Genomic DNA, 23,116 nt, shown 5'->3' on the forward strand with positions numbered 1-23,116 from the left:
CTTTAAATATCTGTGACCAAATCTACTGATTTAATATCAGCCTTCTCCATGCATAAAATAGCTTTTGTTCTTCACTTCATCTGTTTTCTTTGCTTTGATTGTTAGGACAAAAATGTTGGGAAGTCATACATTCTCAAATTCTTCTTTCAATTGATGATTTTTACTGGTATCAGAAACTCAGGGTTGACAGAGACACTACTTTTGCTAAATCATCTGTGGATCCTACTGGCCTATTTGACCACAGCCACATTCTGTATCTTAGCTGATTATCTCAAATGACCTGTTCCTTCCACCCTTTTCCAAACTTTGGGTGCTTTCTTCTTGAAAGAGTCTCTAGTCCTGCATATCTGTGGTCTGCATTCAGATCTTTTGAATAATCTTTTTTTTTTTTTTTTGCATTGCATATTTTAACTTGAGTAAAGCATATTGAACCCATTCAGTTGAATCCATATTGAGGATTATTCACTCTCTTTGCTGTTTATTAGCTGTGTTATTCCTTTTGTGTTGTCTTGTCTCCTGAGTGTAAGTTCTCTGGACCTGCTAACTGTAAAATCTTACTCACTGCTGCTATTCACTTCTGGGCTAAGAGATATAAACACGTGCTTGCATAAAAATATTGCTTAAAATGTAACAGGCTTTCTACAGTGTCTTGCCTTTATGCAAGAGTTTTGTTTCTGCCTAACCTTACATAATGGACCAATGCAGTTCTTTAAAAGTTGTTCTTGGTTTTGAGGCGGTTTTTGTATATACATTTTTAAACTGCTGTTGTTCAGCTCCCTCTCAATCTCTGCATTTTCTCATCCAGTCCTTTATCAATTTTCTCCTTTGCACACCTTGTCTGGTTTGTGTTTGTTCCTATCAGTTTTTCAGTTTGTTGAAGCTAGATGGGGGAGAAATTATAGCTGTTTCAGCTTTGTCTAAACCACAATTTTTTTGCTTTTCATTTTAGTTTTTAATCAGCTTAGTCTTTTTATTAACTGGGGATTTGTGGCTCTTTGGTCACATAGAAATATTCATAAGGAGTTTCCAAAAAGTATTCACATTTTTCTTTTTAATTTATCTAACTGATCCAGCCTGTTTTATTATTGAAAATATTGCTCATGTATAATATATGCCTGTGAATGTTATCTGTCATATTTATAAACAATGCTTGTATACTGATTTAGATTATATTGTTTTCATGTAGCACATATATTGAACTCATGTTCACTTGTACCTAAATTTTTCTGATACGAGGTCTTTGTAGCAAATTGAATCTTTACAATAGAGAATTCAGGTTAAATGCAACATTTCTTGAGCTAGCAAAATTCCTTTTAGAAATTCAACCTAGTGTCAGTACATTGTCAATATACCTACATATTGCCAATATGCATTATTGCATGAGCATACTGAATACTGAATATCTGCATCATTATTTACAAAATGAGAGAAGTAGGTCTTTGGAGAAGTAAGCATCTTAGCTTGTGCTATTGCTTGATGAAGTACTTAATATAGTCTGCCTAGCTGTTCATATAGTCTAAAGCAGATACCAACTGGAATTTCAACCAGCCTTTTATTAGAAGTTTAAATCTTGATAATATCTTTGTAAAAACACAATATTGCATTTGACAGCTTTACTTCATTTTGGAAATGTGATTCTTCCCATAGGGATAATCACTGATTTTAAAATGTGATTATGACATGTGATTTTATAAGTTTGACAATATGCTTATGAATTAGTAGCTCTAAATTTTATTATTGATTTTTGGCGTCAGTGTTCAAGTAATCCAAGAAGTCTTTTTCCAGATAACTTACTGATTTTTTTCTTTCTATCTTTAGGTGAACACTCATGGTTTTTCCTTTGGTTTGATCAGTTAGGTTAAGCTAGCCATCCTTCCTTTAAAAAATAAAAAAGCCATAAAACCTAAGCTGTAAATCTATTTTTTTAACAATACTTACATAAGTACTGGCTCATGTCTCGAGTCTGTTTCTTCTCTAGGAGTGTAGGAAGGATCTCTGAGAACAGGAAAAGTAATTGATATCTCCCTTTTTAACAGTTTCTAGTGCTTATGAAATCTGTAATAACTGAAGTAAGATCAAAGCTATTTAAGTTTCATATGTCCTGGTTTATGGGGATTAAAAAACATACCTAGGCCTGCCACCACATCTCACTGTTCTTCAAATACCTGTCCCTTGCAGAATGTCCTTTGTATCCTTCTGGCTAATAAAGTCCCAACATGACAAAATTTGTCTGTACAAACTTTGCATCTGATTCTTAACCATGTCAGCCCAGTCCACCTGCTTCTCATTGTTCACCTAGCTGCATTGTCCCTGGTTTCTGGATCTTTCAGTAACCAGGTTCTTCTTACTGAGCAGGTTTACTCTTGATATTCCCTTCTTTATTGGTCCCAGCCTGCGTGCCTGCCTCTGGGAACTGGAAAACATCCATTTGACTTAGTGATTCTGGTGGTATTTTCCTTCTGGCTTTTCAGATTAACACTTTTTCCTTTTAAACTGAGTTTGAGGTAGTGATCTTTACCAGGTCTTTATCTAGATTCTCTCACCTATTCTCCATAATTGATGCTTTTGTTTCCAGGCTGGGATTATTTTTCTTTTAGGCTGTGTGACTTGGAAGGAGAGTTGCTGTGATGAGGCCACCCAACCCAAGGACAATGTGCTATAGGTTGTAATCACTGTTCTTTGGCCACTGATGCTGATTATAGGAGTAAGGCAGACACAAGTTCAGCAGTTATGGCTTCGTTTTGCTGGGGATGATGGTGCAAGTGTGGATTCTTGCAGTCTGGTAGGGGTAGCTGGCTCCCAGGCTGGAGGGCTCCTGGCTGTGCTGTGGTGACACAGCGGTGGCCGTGTTGGCACATCAGTGGCACTACTCAGAAGCTGATACAAGTTGGTTCACTTGAGTGCTGCTGTCTGGAGTACAAAGTGGGAATTGGTTGTTCTGTGGTATCCCTAACAATGAAGCCAAGACCTGTGAAAACCCTTCTTCAAAATTCCTGCACTAAGGAAGGGAACAGGACCCTGACTTCCAGTCAGGCTTTTCACTCTCCACTGCCAACCACCTACAATGCTTAGGGGAACTGGCTTGCCAAGTTCAAGCGAATATCTGCCCACTAAAAATCAGAAAACATTTTCAAATCCTATAATGGGCTGAGGGAAGATATTACTGAGGCAAGTTATGGAAAAGAACCTAAGCAATAATCAGTGATGGTGGTGACAGAGTGTGAAAATGTAAGATCTTTTCAAAAATAAATAAAGAAAAATACATGAAGGAGCATTGATAGAAATTTTACTTAAAAAACTTTGTGATACTAGGAAGGAAAGGAGATGAAAGAGGTAGGATATGTAGCCAGTTTAAAAATAAAGTGATTGTTAGGAATGCAATTAAACAGCATATTCAACAAACTTCATAGATTTGATGTCTTTCAACTTGATTTATCCCTCAGGTGGAAGACACTCCTACATCTTAAGACCAAGACAGAAGGAACTGCAGAAATCTTGGTCTCTAGCCTTGTTAAAGGATAGAGTTGGTAGATGTTTTCTGCTGGTTAACAGATACATCAGTCATGGGAATGCAGTGAATATTTGGTCTTCTGCTCAAATCTGCTGCTTTACCCTGAAAATTTTCCCTGTTAGTGAAATGACAGCATCTGCCATACATATTGACTGGCCTAAACACCTGCCCCCGTGCCATTTAATTTCTTGTAAAAGACACCATTCACAGAAGATGGGAATGAGACTTTCCATCACTATGATGCTATTTGTTACTCACTATGCATTGTTCTTCTAATCATGGTTTATTAACCATGGCATTGACTTTGACAGGTGAATGGGAAAAAGAACTGTAAAAACCACTGCCCTTTCTCACTGTGTAACTAAGTGAACTATCTTGGTGCAGCACCCAGAGCATACAGGATCAACATGAATGTAGTTTAAGCACCTCCTTGTCTTCACAGAACTTTTTTTTCTGTTCATGGTTCACAAAAAAGGTAAAATCAGATACTAAGTGCTGCCCAAATATATAGTCAGTACCTAAAATTATTACTTTAATTCTTTAGTTAATGCTTTTTCATATGTAATTTTCCATTAAAGACACTATTTCTTTTTATTTCAAATTCATAGGTGTGTATATATAAAGATTATTATAGTTGTCACTGAAATGAGATGTGTGCTGATACTTTAAAAAAATTTTTAAAGTCCTGAATGTAAGGCTCCAAATCAATTCTTTTTGTATTGAAGGGAAACTATTGAATTGACAATCACAAAGAAAATGTTCAAATCTTGGGTGTGTACTGTTAGTCACTTTAATTCAAAGCTTCAGTGATAAGAGTTCTTAAAGAATTTTTGATCTATCAGTTTCATTATCTTTGTTCATTGTAGTTGCCTCAAAAATTTTCAAATATGGTTTTTAGTGGCTATTTTAAGTCTTTGGCCCATTTCTGTGAAATATTATGCTTAAAAATGAGACATTTTAAATTATTAACATTTTTTTTTGCATAGCCTGTTATCCCTTGAGAAGCCTGGCATAGTTCTGATGGTTAGCTGATAATGAAAGGTATACTAACTCAAGTTCAATGCAACTGTACTATTTAATGTGTCTCTTTTATCATATGTTTTACAGAATCCTATTATTTCTTTTTAGAGTAGGACTTGAAATTAGGAACTTTGGTGGTGGTTTGCAGGGAATTCTTACTTCACAGGTGAAAGGTGTGGAAGTGTGTTAGCATTTGGCGATAAAGCTTTCCTGATTCTTAGCATGCTTCCATTTAGGAACTTTGTGTATTTAGAAACGTTGACCGTTTTCTCAGTACAACCTTGTACCAAGGTAAGAACAGGTAATTCTTGCGGCAGCCACTTATTTTTTTGTGACTGTGGGCTCTGGAGTGAAAACAGGATGGAGGCAGTCAGATTTTGTCAGCCCATTGCCCTCTTTCTAAGTCCAGTATTGCTAAAACATTTTTCTTTTGTATGTTGGGATTGGCTGCTTTCAAATACGAAATTATTTAATCACTGAATTGTATTCAGATGGAGAAAGCTGTGTATAGTATTTCTTCAGCCATTTAGCAGCAACTTCATAACAGCAGTGTTTATTTGTTGGATACTGGTCTTTACAAAGTCATGTCAAGGATCCTCCTGTATCTGCAGCATTGTGCACTTGTTATTGTGCCTGGGTATTCTAGGGATTATCACAAAAAGCATTAAAAAATGCATTGCCTGGGATTTCTGCAATAGCATTGATTCTTGTATTTTCAGTCTGCTAGAGAGAGAGTGGAAAAGCAGTATGTATGATCAGAATTAGGCATAGATTATCTGCCTAATATGATTCTTGTTAGCACAAATAATGTGAATACTATTTGAAGAACAAACAGATTACAGGAAAAGAAATGAAAACATCCAGATCCTGAGCATGTGGAAAGCATGACACTGATGTATTTGTGTAACCTTTTCATGAAGAGCGATGCTGAAGTCAAAGAGGGGATTTTGATTTCCTTCATTAAGGGCTTATTAAATGAAGAAATAGGACAGTCGTTGTTTTGCTTCAGTAGTTGGGGGTCACAGAGGCGGGCCTGCTCTCCTCAGGATATTAATGCCTGCTTTCAGCTGGGGGAAATGAGCCGTCGCCTGAGTTAGCTGCAGCTTTATGTGCTCGTCACTAGGGATCCCCATATGTCCTGGGATCTGCGGCAGGCGGAAATGGCAGAGCTCGGCAGCGGGAGCAGAGGGCTCTCATTGCTATTCATAACAGGTAGCTCGGCTCAATCTGCCCAGAGCAAGTCTGTTTAATGTTGATCAGCTGTCCATCTGATAAACCGAATTGATACGGACATTTCCTCCAAGGGCTGCCCTGACAATGACAGCAGGAGCATCGGGATGTCTTGTTAGTCTTTTTCTCCGAGCTTGAAAATTTATTAACCCTTTGTTAGAGCCGAGCCAAGCGTGATTACAATACTGCGACTGGGTTATGTGAGTTTCTACCTCACGTCTTTGAAAAGCAGCCTCAACCTTCAGATTTATTGTCTACATGGAGAATGACTGTTTGGTTTTTGAATTGTTTTTGTCTGCATGGAGACAACAATTTGTGAATTATAAAGGCAGCTTTTAAAACAGCCTAAGGGTTTTTTTGTGCTTGGCAAAATATATTTGGAACCTCTATTTATCCTCTCCCTCTGCCTTTTGTTTGCTGCCCGGGCCCTATGACCATCCCATCTCTTCTCTCTTGCTAATTGGCACCAACCACTGCCCTGAAACAGTTGCTGCTGGGACTGTTCACAGGTCACATATATTTGGGGCAGAAGGTTTCTTTAGATTAATATGGTTTGGGGCAGTTGGGACACATGGGCACCGTCCAGAGCAAACAGAATTAATTTGCTCAGTGCTGGGCTATTACTGAGGCAGAATCTAACCTGAGCGTGTACCTGCTGGTATCTTTGTACATGAAGGTATGGATCAGTTTGGTTATTCAATGAATCAGTGCTTGGCCACTTCTGAGTGAGCACAGAGAACATAACACGCCTTTGTACTATGTTGTAATTAATTAGAACTTTAAGGCCTTTAGTCATCTGTTTAATTGAGGGCATGGATTGCATTTTGCTCATATGTGGAACCTCCATGGCAGAAAGGGAACTGCTGGAGTCAGAGAAGATGTGAATGTGCTGAAGATTTTGTAAGAATGAGTCCTGTGTGTATCTAGCATTAAAAGGATGCTCCAGAGCATTGCTGTTTCCTCCCTTTGGCCCTGCTCAGTTATTTTGTCTGTTCAGCACCCCATTGTCATTCTGAGCTAAGGTGACATCTCTGGGCTTCTTAGAGTGACAGTCACTGCTGAGGGCTACAGGATTGAATTGTGGGAGAAGGGGGAGGAGAGGGCTGTGCTAATGACTCTTTTCTTGCCTTTTCCAAAAAATTTAAATAGAGAGCAAGCCTCTATGGAATAACCTCTGTGATAAGCCTCTCACAGGGATTTGTAACCCCTAAACCGAGGATGTATATGCTATATGTTGGAGTTAGAAGTGATTTGTAAACCTATCCAATAAAATTGGCCCCTTTGCTAGATAGTCACCTTTGCTTCTGACTAAAACCACCAGTGAAATACCCTTAGTACACAGTTCTAAAACATTCAGTTGTTTTTTCTCTCCTGCCTGAACCCATCCCCTTTGGTAGTATTGAACTGCAAGGTATTCTGTTATTAATTGAACTCTAATTTGAGCAGTCATTGACTGCAGCATTCTTACATTGTTTGGATTGGCTTGCTCAGGACTCCCCTGCTGATATGTCCTTTGTTTCTTTCCATCATTACTTTCTGCTTGGCATTTTCTTCATGTCAGTGTCCCTCAAGCTTCTGGTAGACAAAACAGAAAAAAGAAAGCACCTGTGAGGACTACATTGATTATTTTGCTTTATTTTGTGAAAGAATTCAAACAAAGGGTAGCATTCTCCCAAGTGGAGCCTGTGGTACCTGTGGTTTGCCTGGAAATACTTAGTGACAGTTCTCTGTGTTTGACACCTCCTGGTTGTGGCTTCTAGAAGTACATAGAAGAGCTCACATGATAATTAATAAAATACCTATTTAGCACATATGGTTGTTTGTTTATTTTCACTAAGAATCTCTGTTCTATTCATAGCATCAAACGTAATTGTGCTTTTTCTTTCTTTCTTTCAGTCAAAGAAGTCTGGCTGAGATCACGGAGCTGATCCATACTGCCTTTCTGGTGCATCGTGGCATAGTAAACATTGGTGAGCTCAAGTCCTGCGATGGCCCTCTGAAGGATATGCAGTTTGGGAATAAAATGGCTGTTTTGAGTGGAGATTTTCTCCTAGCAAATGCTTGCACCAGCCTTGCACAGTTGCAGAATACCAAGGTAAAAAAGAAAAATTCCTCTACTGCCAAAGCAAGTAAATATTAGCAAGTATTTTGAAAGAGAGACCCCCTAAAAAATCAGCAGTTATGTATGTATATATGGAGCATCATTTAAAAATCAGCAGCCTTACCATTATAGCTGTCAATTTGGCAGTCTGCTGTTGCTGTGAATGTGTTTAACAGTCTCCTATGGAATTACTGTGATGATATCTTTAGTATACATTCTGAAGCACTGAAGTAATGGATGGGTGGTCAGTTTGGTGAGTTTAAGGCATATTCATGACATGTCAGGCTACAGTACCTCTGGTGTTGTGCAACTCCCAGCTGAAGACATCTTTGGTCTGGTTTTTTTTGGGGGGTTTTCTTTTTACTTTGTGCTTTGTAAGAGGTTTTCTGTCTTAGATGATTTGGGGAGCAAAAGGCTTTACTGTTTTGTCTCAGATGACTTTTTGCTTTTGATATTGTTAGGGATTTGGATGTGCCTGAATATTGGATTGCCCTACTAATGCGTATGTACTGGCTTCTGAAGGACAACTGCAATCCAACAGCTTAGCCAAGCTGTTTGAAACTTTACAGGGAGATGTTTTTGATGAGAAACAAATTGAGTATATGTATTATCTTAGAAAATGAGACTGATAGAGACATTAAGAGACCCTCTCTCTAGTCAGTTCTTCTTTTGGCAGATAGAATCAGCTACACAAAATCATTCTTGATCCACATTTATCTAGCTTGTTCTTAAAGCCTCCAGTGGTGGAGAGGGATTCCTGGGCATCTCTGTGCCAGCCTAGTAGCACCTGCATGAATGGCTGAAGAGCTAAGTGTGCCATTCCAATGGAAACAGGAAACAGTACATTTTGCAGAGGTGCTTTTCATACATTTGAAGATTGCTGCCATGTTGTAATGTAAAATAAATATTTGTCATGTGCAATTGTCGATAATCAGCATTGTTGTAATTGTCAGCCTCAGTAGTCTATTTTTTTTTAGATTCTCATGCTAAATCTCCTTGTGGTAGTAGAGTATTTCTGTGCTCCTTTGATCATAAGTATGACAGTTTCTCTCAGAAGTGGTGTCATTTTCTAACACAGAGCTGAGATTGAAGAGAAGAGACAGAAAATTAGATGTCAATCTACTGGAATAGTGGGTTAAGCCATTATGGTGCTAACTTGTAGTAAGTATTAGGAAAAGAAATAAATAGTGCACACCATAACCAAAATGGGATGTAATTGATTTTACTAATTATTATTAATTTGTATCAGTTATTTTTTTTTTTGGACCCTGTAAGTTTCTCAGGACAGACCAAAGGATTTAACCCTACATCAATTTTCAGTTTCAACATAAGAGGAAACTTTTACAAAATGTAGCAACTATTACTTTGTGTTTAGTACATCATTAAGTATTGCAGCAGGAATGTATAATCCCTGAAGACTTGCCAGGAAACAAGCCTACAGTGAAATGAAGCACAAGTGCAAAGAAATACTTTTTTTTTTTTAAAGCAATCATTATACTGCATGTTGGAAAATTCTGCCAAAACATTTTAGCACTTTTTTTCATTTTTCTGACATCTAAATACTTTCATAGCTTCTACATACGATAAGTGGGATGCCATTATGGAAACTGATTGACTTAGTAAATTATTCTTTTTCATACGTCTAACCCTACTAGCAAAGTTAGAAAAATTGAAATACAAGCTATAGAAATCTCTTGACAGGTGCAATGATTTAAACATACTGTATTTATTCTTTTGTAAATGATGAATTTTCAAATCTGGCATCTGTTTTTTAGCAGTGTGAAATAACTGTGACTTTTTTCCTTCATAATGTTTTGTGTTCTTTGATGTAAAAAGTAAAAATCACAGTACTGCTTTTTTTGCTGGCATTTAGCAAATTGGCTAATGAAATGAGCAGCATTTTATCATGCATAGTACTGACCATGGTAGCCATAACCTCTGTAGACATGCATAGCTATTGTGTAGAACAGAATTTAAATTAAAGGGGGTTTTAACATAACTGAACTCCTTGCTACCAGGATAATTTTATTGTCTGTTAAATTCATGTCTGAGCTTGTGTATGATGCATTTATCTCTCTGCTTCTCTCGGGGCTGACAATTAGACGTGAAATTCTGTAGTCGTAATGAAATGCAGAGCTATTTTATAATTGCCAAGGGTAAAATTAGCAAAGTCAATTATTTTCCCTTAGGCTTTTCCCTGTAGATATTAAAAGGCTGCAAGGTAATTGCCTTAGGTAACACTTTGATTTTTAAATAACATTAAATATAGGAATTGTTGTTGTTAATTCATAGTAATTTTCTTCTTCTTGCTACTGTTATAGAATATTACTGTAATGATGTTAACAAGAATCAAGGCTCAGGGTTTGTGTTTTTGGGGTTTTCTTTTAAACTAGCGCTCATATCTCTCATTAGTTTGCTAAAGTTATGCCAAAGAACATTTTGGGGTGGTGTTTTGGGTTTTATGGTTTTTGATCTCTGAGATACAAGGACTCTAGATTGCTTTAATTGTCAGTTGGAAAGCCTCCTGTAAGGTAAACTCTGCTGTTGTGCTATTACAAAATCATTGCAAATTTTGGTTTTTGAACACTAAACAATTCAGAAGAAAGCATTCTCATTTTCTGCATTGTGAAATCATGGTACATTAATTATGAATACAAGGTTGGTATCAACTGAGGCTAAAAATATTGAAGGGCAGATGAGTGAGCATGTGAGTGCTACATTTTTGTGATCATGGCAAAGTCCTACATCTTTTAAGTTAATAAAAACTGTTGAAAATGAACACTAATTTCTTCAAAAGCCTTTACAGTACAAAGCATTAGATTGATAGATCAGATGTGTTAACACTTCTTTTGTACTTTTTGATCACCTTATATAAGCTAACCTTTTGGATGGTGGCTCTTGGCCTGCTGATTGCAATGATAAATCATGTTGTTGATTGAAAATTATATGGATAAAACATTACTTCAGAACTGCATCCTGTAGCAGATTGTTTATTGTTAATTTATGGATTTTAGAACAGAATTGAGCCCAAAGATGAATTGTTTGGGATCTTTTAGTAGTTGTTATATCAGCAGTGGAATGGTGAACCTTTGGCAAGGAAGGGCGTGTTTGTGTTTTGCTGCTTAACTAACAATGCAGTAATGTGTGGTGATGTGCTGACTTATTGGATTGGGGTGTGTTTATATGGGGTGACAGGGTTATTTTGATAGGTTTTCTCATTTTGAGGCTGCAGTGCTCCAATACTAGGATCATGATAAGATACATGTAATATATATGTGGAAGTCATTGTAAATATGTAGGTGTGGGAGTGATGGAAAAGTAAATTATGTTTGCCTAACAAAATAGGGTACCTCCCAGCTATCCTGTGCGATATGTGACCATAAGCAGTTTTAAATAAATGTGCTAATAAATTATTAAGAAGTGTAAAGCGATCTGTTTAATGAGTGGTTCTTCATTGCCATCTCAAGACAGTAGGTCTTTAACATTTATTGTCTTGCTTTGCCTAGCTAAGGATGTGGGGATGAAACTGCTAAAAGCAAATCTTTTGAATAAAAGTCCCTCTTTGACTCTGATAGCAAAAAATGTTAGTTTTGTCTTTGATTTCTGCTTAAGTAACCTCCACTTGCTATAATATTTTTAGGCTGGCGTTCAGATGCAAACATAGCAAAAGTAACAAACATTAATTGGCATTTTTGTCACCTGTCACGTGGATGTGGGATATGGGCATTTTACTACAAGTGGTATGTGGATACTCACCACGATATTATCAAATAATGTGCTTTTTCAGTGTTTGTAACAGAGAAGTTGGAAGAAGTCTGTCACAGCATTAAAGCTGGTGCTTCCTTGAGCATCTGAATCATCAGCTGTCTTACAAAACTGTAGAGGAGATGCTTAAAAGGCATAATTAAAACCAGTTTTGATGCTCTTACACTCAAAAGAGAGTGATGCATAGAACTTCAGAAGGCTGAAATGATGCGCTTTAGTGCAATGCCTAGAAAATGGTAAAATAATTGGCAAATGCATTTCTTGCAACCTCATAAACTGATAAGAGGGCGTCTCTTGGTATTTATAGAAAGAAAACCCACAAACCAGCCAAACAACCAAAACAAAACCACCAAAACCCAACATACACAAAACAAAAAAAATAAACCTCCCCAAAGGAAGAAAAAGCCTATCCCAAAACCATGAAGTATGTGGTATGGTAGTGGTGTTCTCTGTGGCTCTTACTGAAATCTTAAGAATTGACTCAATTTTTCCCACTGTAATTCAGTACCTTCTTCTTGAAATGATTGAACTCTTCACAGAAACACTTCAAAATCTACAGGCTGAAAGCTTGGAACTGGATTTAAGAATCTTGTCTGTCAATGTAGAGCTCTGCCAGAAGACCACATTGTAGAGCATTGTTTTATTAAGTATTATTTGTTCATAAATAAACAGTAGCACAGATGTAGTACTTATGTAATGGATCCATTTCCTTATGCTAAGTTTATGTATTCCTAAAGGCATAAGTGTGCTGTTTATCAAATAAGCCTTGTGCTTACATAAACATCAATAAGTTACTAATTTAAGTCCTCCTATGTCTTCCTGTTGCAACCACCTGAAGGTGCCCTGCACTTCAGATAAGAACTGTTTATTATGAACTATGGTTTCTACTTCTGTAGCATCAATTGTGGTCCTGTGGGAAGGCTCAGTTTGGAACTTAAGCAACCTTGGTGTCCAGTGAAGGATATTGAGAATGTCCACTTTGTGAAATTATGCCAGTTGCTCTTTTGAAGTAAATTGACATTTTTGAGCATTGAAAAACAAGCTAGGTTAGAATTTACAATTTTAATTTTTACATGTCATTTAACAAAGTGTTACTTGTATCAGACTTTTTCTTTCCCTGAATGATGTCAAGAGAAGAGCATAAACATGTAAAAAAAAAAAAAGCCATCATGAATCTGCCAAGAAAAACCCTTTTAAAATGGAAACTAAATGTTAATAGTTGCCAGTGTAAAGTCAACTATTAGCAGCTATTGGCTTGTAATGGATTCAAGTTACCATCCCTCAGAACAGTGCATTTTGTTTGAGGTAAGTAGAAGGTCTCCTTCTTAAGTGTAGTGGAGATGAGTTATTTTCAGAGCAATGGAAGTTCTTTTGAAAGAGGGATTCTTCTTTGTTATCTCTGGTGGAAGTTTTGAACCATTAATATCTGCTAAGTATATTTACAGCATATATTTTTATTATATTTTACATAACATAAACAGAGAACTTTATAACCTGAATTTTCCTACTGGGATTCAGTAGCTTTATTGATCAGACAAGGCAGGATGAAAAAATCATGGAGAAACATTGAGTACCAGAAGTAATGCGCTTACTCCCAGTTACAGTGTTCATATAGAAAACTAAAGCTGGTGATAAAACTGTTTTTGAATCTTTTATGTATTTTTAGTTGTTTTTAACTCTTTGTCTTTGCTCACATATTGACTTTTTTTTCTTCCCTAGTACAAGCTGCTGTTGGAGGTGAATAGCTTTAAAATTATCAGCTTACAGAGCAGCTGGATGACAGGAATTCGGGGAGAAGCAGAGATCAGATTAGACCAAATTAGATGAAGAGATAGTTTATAAAGTTTGATAATTATGTTGTCTTCATGAGGGAAAAAAGGAAGGAAAAAACCCTAAAACCCTTCAGATTTTTATGTAGAGAGCTGATTAAAGAGCTTTTCTGAAGCATTTTATCATGTCTGTCTTGGTGTACCTTCCCCTGCAGCACTGTTTGATGATGATGTACTGGACAAGATAGGGAGTAGGATAGTATCTATATTGTTGAGTATTTTTGTTTTAATTTAGTATTTTAAAATGCCACAGGGGCATGTCTCAAAACCAGACACTGCTGAAAAATGCAAGTGAGTTTAAAGAGCTCTGAACTGGTTTATGGAAAAGTACACTTAAGGAACACTGCTTTGTCTGGATGCTGGGGGAGAGAGAAGAAAACCAAGAAAGAAGTCTAATGTTTTTGAACCCCTGAACTAATGGGAGATGACACAGGGCAACATAGCTAACATGACTGAATTAATACATAGTAAAGCTCTTCCTTAGGTAACCCTGAATAAGCAGTTCCTAATCTTAAAATATTGAAACTGAATATTGTCACACAACTTAGCATAGCTTTTATTGGAGAATGCAAACACACTCTTAAGTACTGAGAAATACATAATAATTGATAATTATGTATTAATCATAATGAAGAAAAATGTTATTTGTTATAATGATAATATTTAGATGGCACCAGAATGTACTAATTTACATACCCTTTGAGAGGTAGAATTAGATTTCATTTACTGTAAAGTAAAACATAAAAGAGATGGTAATTGAAACAAACTTTATGTTCATTTAATGGATATGTATTGGTTTTTCTTACAAATGTTCTCAAACACTGAATTTTTAATAAGATTTGTTTACTGAAGTTTTATTGACAACCATGTGAAATTCCTTTAGTAGGAAAAAGGCAATTTTTGTTATAGTTGGTGAAAGTATTGAAGCATTAGCGGGGGAAAAAATCTTGTGTGTTAGAGATAAAAGCTTAAAATCCATTGGAATCAGTACCTGGTAATCAAATGTTTCCCACACTACTGCTGTAAAACTTTTGTCTAGCATTTCTGCTGTCATTAGAGACAACAGCTTTTATGATATTGATGATGACAATAAAACTGTGGAGTGATGCTAGTGAGTCTCCTAATTACTGCATTGTACTATTCTCACTGTCTCTTTTGATGCTTGTGTCTGTGGAACAGTTTCTTGGTAAGTGCATCTTTTGCCATTGTTCTCAAGAAGTAGCCCCTCAAATAACACCTGAGCAAATGAAGCATTCTGTTTTCTGAATATTCCACAGGATTTTTTCTATTTAACATTTGCTATGTATAACCAGTAATATAATTGAATATTTGTAAAATTTCATTACCTTAATGGCTGTGGTTATATTTTTGAAAAGTAATCTTTTAGAGAAGTTAAGTTAGAGGATTAGGTGACACAGCTTATTAATTTATTAATTCAATTAAAATTCTAAAAATTAGACTTAATGTGTAATTGTGATAATGTTAGAAACAGTCTCCTTTTAGATCAGTAAGAGTCCTGTTGCATTGCAATGAATGCCAGTTTTGAGATTAAAACTGCTTAACTTTGCCTTCATTCCTAATCAGTGCATTCCTCAAATAGATTTATCCTTTACCTTAGTGGCCTTTTGCGCCTGCACTGGTTTTTAAAGCTAATGCTTGTGTTAAGCTTTCCCAAAGTTAGTCTCCATGGGGGTTAGTATATGACTGCATGGAAAGACTATATTTTTCTGATTCTTGGCCATGGCACTACTGGAAAATTTTATGTTTAGGTTTCAATCTGTTTTCTGTCCTCCCACTTCTGCATGAAAAAATACTTCTAAAAAGAAAGAGTGATTTCTGCCACTTCCCTCGTGAATGTCTGTGTCTTACAAACAGTACCTTGTAGCAGAATGATTGCTGCAGAATGTGGAAAGACTAAAGCTGAGACTGATAGCAGGATATGTCATCATAGGTGTGGTTGTATCATCAAGTCTAGATTAAAGTCTTTCCCAGAAACATACTGCAAGAATATTTTTAAAGCATCGAGGCATGGTGCTGTTGAGAACATAGTTGTGAATGTTTGAGATTCTGCCTCAGTGTTGCATTGACCAAGCCACTGACGGTCTCAGGAAGTTTTCCATTCAGTTCTGGTGAATTTTCAGTGGCCTACCAAGGATCTTTACACCAATTTGCACAAAGTTCATGCAATATTCTTGCCTCTGAATCATCTCACTAACAATCTCCTCAACTTACATCTGAATTCACCTTCCTCATAGTAGCAATTAGACATGTCCTTCTGCTTTTCTGGTCTGCCCAGCAGACCAAAGTCAATGTTTACTGCTTGAGTTCATCTTGAGTTCATTAACCAAATACCTGTCATTATTCCAGGTAAATATTGTCTTCCTCGGAGATAAGCTGCACAGCTGCTTCTAACACCTGGTTTAGTAATTCTTTGTCTTATAGAACTGCTGTTTGCCTCATAATTAACAGAATGGTCTGGAAAATACAGATATGCCATCTACATTAAAGAGAGGGCTTTTCAGAGATGACTAAACATCAATGAACATAAAAACTAAAGCAACTGAAGAAAGGCTGAATGTGATGAAAGTCAAAGGTCATTCAACATCTCAAGACAATCACTAATGATTTCTGGGTTGTTGGGGTCCGTTCCTCTTATATTTGTTTCCTTAATGTACAGCACTGAGTTGGCAGTTGTCTAGTGGTGGACACAAATACTTAAAGAGTCAGAAATATTTACAGGCTTGAGATATATATGTGCATATTAAATATGTATATGTGTGTGTTTATATCTGTATGTATGTATATATATATATATGTGTGTGTGTGTGTGTATATATATGCATCTAAATTTAATTGGATGTTAAAGCCAAAGTTTGGAATAAAAGTTTTTTCTTTTTTCTAAAGTCAAACACCCTCACTTTTCAGAGAAATTCCCTTTGAAAGATTTAAGACAAACATTGAAAAGTGACTAGATTTAATCTTTCTGTGACTGTTGACAAGAATATGTATCCAAGTTCAATGCCAGAATAGTAGCAAATAGATATTAAAAAGAAAACAATATTTATTCTAAGAAATTGAAGCAATGAAAATTTTTGAGTATATGATGTTTTATTCTGCATGAGATGCATACTGTGGGAAAGGGCTCTCAAGAGCCAGCAGTTCTGCTACTTCATTCACCACTTAATTACAATAGATATTGGCACTGCCTGCATTTCTTAAACAGAGATGTTTGTTACAGCTTTTTCTTTCACAGCTGTGAATAATCATCATGGAGGAATTCATTGCTAAATAGCTTTAGCCCTTACACAAATTATAAAATGAAAAAGAATTTTCACAAACAGGTATATGAAATGAGAGTACTGGTGAAATTTCTTCAACAAAAGCTGGAAGAGGCTGCACAGGGTTGAGTCACCATGCATGGAGGTCTTTAAAAGATGTGTAAATGTGATACTTAGAGACATGGTTTTGCAGTGGACTTGACAGTCCTGGGCTTAGTTTGGACTTGATAACCTTAAAGATCTTTTCTAACCTAATGATTCTATGATTCTAAGGTGATAACCTCCAGAAATTGTATTTGCAATGTCAGCTTCATTCTCTTTATGGCTGAAGAAATGGAAGATCCCAAGTTTTGTTTTCATGGCTTTATTTGAAATCTGTTTCTCAAACATAGTAAGATTCCTATTGAGAGTGCATAGGAGGATAAAAAGCAATCAAATATGTATTAGGTGAAATGCTGTCCCAGTATTATCTGAAACAGACCTTTTTTGTGTGTGAGTATTTAATATATACTAACTTTCATCTTTGGATGTGAGGGGTATTTGGTTCTAGAGGTGGATTTTCAGACAAGACAGTTAATATATCATTTTACAGGACTGGAGGTTATAGTGGCTGGTAGCTATACTCCTGGAGTATGGCTTCAACAGACAATACACTTTTTAAAAGTGGAAATATATTTTTGTGATGATTTGGTTGCAATTCAAAGCTGTTAGCAATAGCAGTCTGATACTAGTCTGCATGGCCTTTCTTAGTCTCCCAAAAATGTAGCTATTTATAATAGGGAAATCTATTCCTAGTACAATCAGTAAACCTAACTCTTACCTAAGAGCGTATTTGTCATTCGCTGTGTAACCTTGATTGTATTATTTCAAAGGTGAGAAAAGTTGTTATTGGTGCTGCAGATGTAAATATGTAAAATCAGCTGTGGTGCTCCTCCAGAAGCTGCTGGTGTCACAGAGTGGTTGAGGTGGACAGGGATCTCTTGTGATTGTGCAGTCCAAAGCCCTCGTTCAAGCAGGGTCAGCTAGAGAGTTGCCCAGGACTATGTCCTGACAGATTTTAAATATCTCCCAAAAAGAAGACTTTGCAACCCTTTTGGGGAACCTGATCCATTGTTGGACACCCTCACAATAGACCGTTTTCCTGTATCCAGGTTGCATTTCATGTTTTCATTTTGTCCCTGTTGCCTCATCCTGTCAGTGGGCACTGTTGAGGAGAATTTGGTTCTCTCTTCTGCATTCCTTCTCATCAGGTGTTTTTACCCATTGTACTGCAGGAGAGGCTAAAATCGATGTGCCATGTAAGTAGGGCAATAGATTATATCTCTTCCCTTCTTTTTTCAATGAACCTTTCCATGGTAGCATTTTTTGTAAAAGTGCCTTAACATCTGGAGTGGTTTCAGTGTAATAATATGGTAAAATGCATAAAATTTTAGCAGTAATATAAATGAGTTAATTGTAATTTTAATCAAAATGCTGATGTATTTGACTTCTTGTTGGCTAGCAAGAATATTGAATTTCTCAATGGACTGTATCTGCTTGTTAATATCAGTGTTTTGAAATTCAACAGCATTTCACTTGGAGTCTAGAGTCTGATTACTGCTACCCCTGGTAAAGGAGGTTGTTGATTTGTTAGTTTAACAAACATCTGCAGCTTCATTAAGTTGATTCCCTCTGTCAGATGCTAAATGGACTTCTGATTCACATTTATTCAGGTACAGACTGTTCAAAATAGTAAATGCTACTTGCAGGTACAATTTGAATTATTCGCTTTAATCCTCAATTCCTCTGTGAACATATTCCAGTTTAATGGTGGTCTGCAGCAGCGTGGCTGGGAGCAGTTATATCCATTGCTGTGTTCTTCCTAGTGCTGCTTCCTGTCTTCCCACAAGAGCTTCATCCTTTCTGTGATGTTTCCATTGAAAATATCCAATAGAGTCTGGAGAGACACCACATTACTACTCTGAAACAGTGTAATCAATTCCATTTCAGCTGTTGAATTTAAAATAAAATGACCATTCCTTGAATGGAGCTCAGATTCGTTCCTTTTGTAAACCAGAAGGAAAACCAGGAAAAAACCCTAAGTTTTGTGTTATGTTGCAGTAAACTTTAAACAAAATATTTTGAGGATAAGTGAAGAGAGCAAAGTGCTTGCATTGCTGAATTGATGGCACCAATGTTGTCTTTTCATCCAGGTTGTTTAAAAACCTTGTGAAGGATGAGTGGGGCTCAGAATCCATTCTTTTTACTGTGCTTGATAGAGTCTGAATCATGTCTTTTAACTCTGGAGAAAGTATTGTACCAAAATGTCTTCTGTGATTTCCCTGCATTCCTTCTAGCATAGAGTTTCACCTCCATTAAAATACAGCTCTTTTTCAATAGACAGAGTTGAATCTTCCTTGACAGTCAACAGCAGTCATGAACTGGGCTGCTGTACCTGCAACAGTGAACATGTGCCCCATGTGACACCATGTGTGATGCTTTGGAAATTCTGAACTCTTATGCATAAGTCCTCAGGAAACTACACCAAATTCTGATTTCAGGAAAACAAAGGAGGACATTCATTGAGTCATTGACTGGATTTCCTGAGTAATTTTCTGAACTAAGTGAATTACCGACATTTTTAATTTACTTCTTCAAGTAATAGATAGAAATTTTGAGGTTGAGTAATTATACTCAAAGTAAAATTAAAGAGTCTTGAAGGGCTAAAGCTGTGCCTTTTTGATAAACAAGTTACTGCACCAGAAAAGGGTAAATTAAATTTCACCAAATTTCTGCTCTTTAACCCTTCAGAGCTCTTCTGGGACTGAAACACAGCATAGTCTTTTGGACTATTTTATATTTGAATGAATTGGAGAGGTCAGAGCATGTGTTCTACATTGCTGTGGAATGAGCAATCAAATGGTTGTGTCCAGAATTTACACCATTTTATCCACTTAGTCTGCCTAAATAGTAGGAGAGATTTTAGCTTGAACAATCTGTCTCTTTTCCCTGTATTCATCCTGAACTGATGGCCTTTGTGTTCATTTTGTAAAAGCAGAAGAGATCACATCCCTACAAAAAGCGTTGAAGTAATTCCACCTTAGGAAAAAAAAAGACATTTCAGAACTATTGCAAAATGTGTTTAAAGGGTGTGGAATCACTTGCATGTGCATTTGTCACCTGCAAGTAATGGGTCATCCCCTGGGCAATACCCAGTCATGGGGATACTGGAGGAGCAGAAAACAGCACTTTGGAAGATGCTGATGCAGAGTAGAAAATAAAAATACAATGGAAGTTTGTTTTCTCTCAATGTGTCGTTGCTCCAGCTCATCCCGAGGAACCAGGCTTCTCAAAAACCTGTTGAGGAGTGGAACACCATGGGAAGAGAGATTATGAATAAGCTGCCTTTGGTATCTTTTGGATTTGCTGTTTTCAAGCACTAATTCTGGCAATTCTTTCTTCTCTTCCCTCATCTCTGAACCTTTTTAAAATGGAGCTCAACTGTCAAATGAGAAGAGAAGCAGTTGAGAGCACTTCATTTTTCATCTAACTTCTTCTCTCCTCAGACTTACATCTCAGAAACGTCAGCACTGGTCAGGCAGAAAGGCAGCAATGAGAATGAAGACAGCTTGGATAGTTTTTGCTGCTCTTACCCTGGCAGACTGCATGATTTTCTGGAAAATCAGTTTACTGTTGCCATTTTCCCCTTACATAAAACAGTAGGGAATAATTTAACAGGAGATGTTGATTGCTTTCAAATTTTCTGATGAAAAGTGCTACATAAGAGCTAGACACTGTATCATTTCATGAATACTACTGAATCTGTAATAATTTTTCTTCCTCTGTCGTTTTGGAATGCAGAGGAAAATTGCCTGGTTTCCTCGTTTCTCATTTCTTTCCCCAGCGCTCAGGACCCCAGGCCACTGATGTTAAGCAGGAGATACTTTTCATAGATCAGATTAAGGATTGGTGAGGTAACAGAGCCTCATGCAAGCATCCCACTGTGCTCTTGAAACTGGAATTTCATTCCTGGTAGTGATCTTTATAGCCTTACATTACCTTAAAAGTATTTTTATATATATTTGGAAATAAGAGGGGTAATATTAATACTAAATTCTCACTAACATATAATGCTCAATATGTGACTAAATGGTATTTATCATAATAAAGATTCTTCTAAATAGTTGTTGTGTCATTCTCCTGAGATGTTTTATAAACTCTTAGAGGAAGAGATATAATTGTTCACAAATATTTCACCAAGCTTGTGTTAAGCCAGTTAAAATAGCCTTGGAGAGTAGAGTTGCACTAAAAAGAGGGAGGAGAGGTGGAAAAAAGAAACCCCAAAACAGGGTCCTGCTCAGTCTAGAGTTTCAGGCAAGAGAGGAAAAGGTCTAGTTATCCAGAGCCAGCTGCATTGTTAAAAGTTCATACTATCACTTTGACATTTAGAGTAGGACTCTGTGTCTTTGTAAATTCCTCTTCGTATTACCAGTGTAGGTCTCTGAGCTCAGACCATTTCACAAACCATAACATTTTTGAGTGAGTGATTGATCTGTATTATGTGTCCTAGCCATCAGAAGAATCTTGGGATGTTGCTTGTATAAACTGTAATACAATCTGATCCTGGGCATTTAGTTACAGACTTTCATAGACCTATTGGCGATACTCAGTCCTCCTGGATTTGGGAATAAGGCTTATCTGATACCTTAAAAAAAAAGGGGGGGGGGTGGGGGTGGGGTGAGGGTTGTTGGGTTGTTGTTAAAAAAAAAAAAAGAGCCCCTCATTTTCTCTGTACCCTCCCCTTAAATAACTCAACACATCTGGTAACACTGTAGGATCATTGTCCTTTCAGTTCCTTCAAAGCTCATATTGCTACAATATTTCTTCGGTGTCTAGTTTCCTAAAGGGCAATGGGATTTTTTTTTTTCAGGCTGTTTTTGTAGGTCTTGCAAATTAACCCATATGCATTGCAAGAAAAAACATGACTTTTAATCAGCACCATTTCTAAAGTTAGTGCTTGCTGTGTGTATATGAATATGTATATGAACCAATGTTTAAAAAAAAGAAAACACAACCTTTCTGCTAGTACTCAAAACTAGCATACAAATGTGGTTTTATTATCAAATAAAGCATGCCTAAATGTTAGAATATCTTTCCATTAGGGTTTTATCATTTGACTTCTTGTCTTCAGTTACAAGAATGATAAAAATTGAAACTAAATCTTTTAATTCAATAAGAACTACATTGAATTTTAGGAAGCAAAAAGAGGAATCAGATATAGACTCATATGCATAGGAAATTAAACATTCAAGAAATTAAAACTTTGTGAGCAACCAGAGGTAGCCTTAAGGTGTGCTTATTTGAAATGCCTGCATTTAATTTTATAATAAATCTGAGTATTTTGTTCCAATTAAGACAGTTCATGTGCACAACTTCAAATTTTACAGTAGTTCCAGGGAGACTGTGGACGACTTGTTTTACATTCTGGATCAAGTTCAGATTTTTAGGCTTTGCTTGAATAAAATAAAAAGCCTGAACCCTGAAGATAATACAGATTGATAAATCTGATTTAAACATTCCCGTGTTGCAGACTTTCAGTGTATGTGGTACAGCTGAGCCTCAGGCCATGCACTAAATACATCCACAGTGCATTCCCATGGCACCTGAATACCAAATGATCACGTTTGAAAGGTTACCTTTCTATGGATTCTGACTTTTCTGTATTAGCCACAAAGATTAGAATTTTAACAGCTCCCAAGGAGAGATATTGTGAAGTATTTACTTGGCAGGAAAAAAACAAAACAAAACAAAGCCCAGATGAGGTACTGTCTCATATTCATGAACTGGGATTTATTAGTTCTGTGAACGTCCTTGTGAGAATACACTCTATAGTTCACACTGTAGGAAAAACAAGTCTTGTTTTTCATTTATATTAACTTAAAACTTTGATAGAAGAGTTACTGTAGTAGAGGTTTTAGCAGAGACATATCACAGAATATATCTCAGTAAATCCTGAAGTCTTTCACAATTAGCTTTCTTCATGGTTTATCTCTCTGGAAATCTGGCAGTAGCTTTGTAAGTCAATTTGGTGATAATTAAAGATGTAAGGCTTTTTCTCCTTTTCTTTTACAGGTTGTGGAACTCATTTCAAGTGCTATTGGTGACTTAGTTCAAGGGATATATTATGAAAACTCAAAATCATCTGAGGTAAGAATTTCACTAGATTTTTGTACCCTAGGCATTTGGTGATATTAATGTGTGACTACTGTAAATACGATGACTTTCTCACCTGTATAAAAGGAGGGAGAAGGCACAAGAGTTGTTAGTCCTGGTGGGTTTCAACAGTAGCATCATTATGACACCTGTAAGCTCTGAAAGAAGTTTCTAGACATGCTCAAGGAGG

General features: G+C 36.6%; 1 protein-coding gene across 2 annotated transcripts in view; it reads left to right on the forward strand.

Annotated features, from left to right (window-relative positions):
• The window catches only part of PDSS2 (decaprenyl diphosphate synthase subunit 2), a 126,407-nt gene that overhangs the window by 76,495 nt on the left and 26,796 nt on the right, over window positions 1-23,116 (forward strand). For both annotated transcript variants that reach the window (XM_036379955.2, XM_036379956.2), the window contains 2 exons: window positions 7,658-7,856; window positions 22,846-22,920. In XM_036379955.2, coding sequence (XP_036235848.1) covers window positions 7,658-7,856; window positions 22,846-22,920 — 274 coding nt within the window. The remainder of the gene's footprint in view (window positions 1-7,657; window positions 7,857-22,845; window positions 22,921-23,116) is intronic.

This window comes from Molothrus ater, chromosome 3 (assembly GCF_012460135.2).
Source record: "Molothrus ater isolate BHLD 08-10-18 breed brown headed cowbird chromosome 3, BPBGC_Mater_1.1, whole genome shotgun sequence".
NCBI classification, from domain to species: Eukaryota; Metazoa; Chordata; class Aves; order Passeriformes; family Icteridae; genus Molothrus; species Molothrus ater.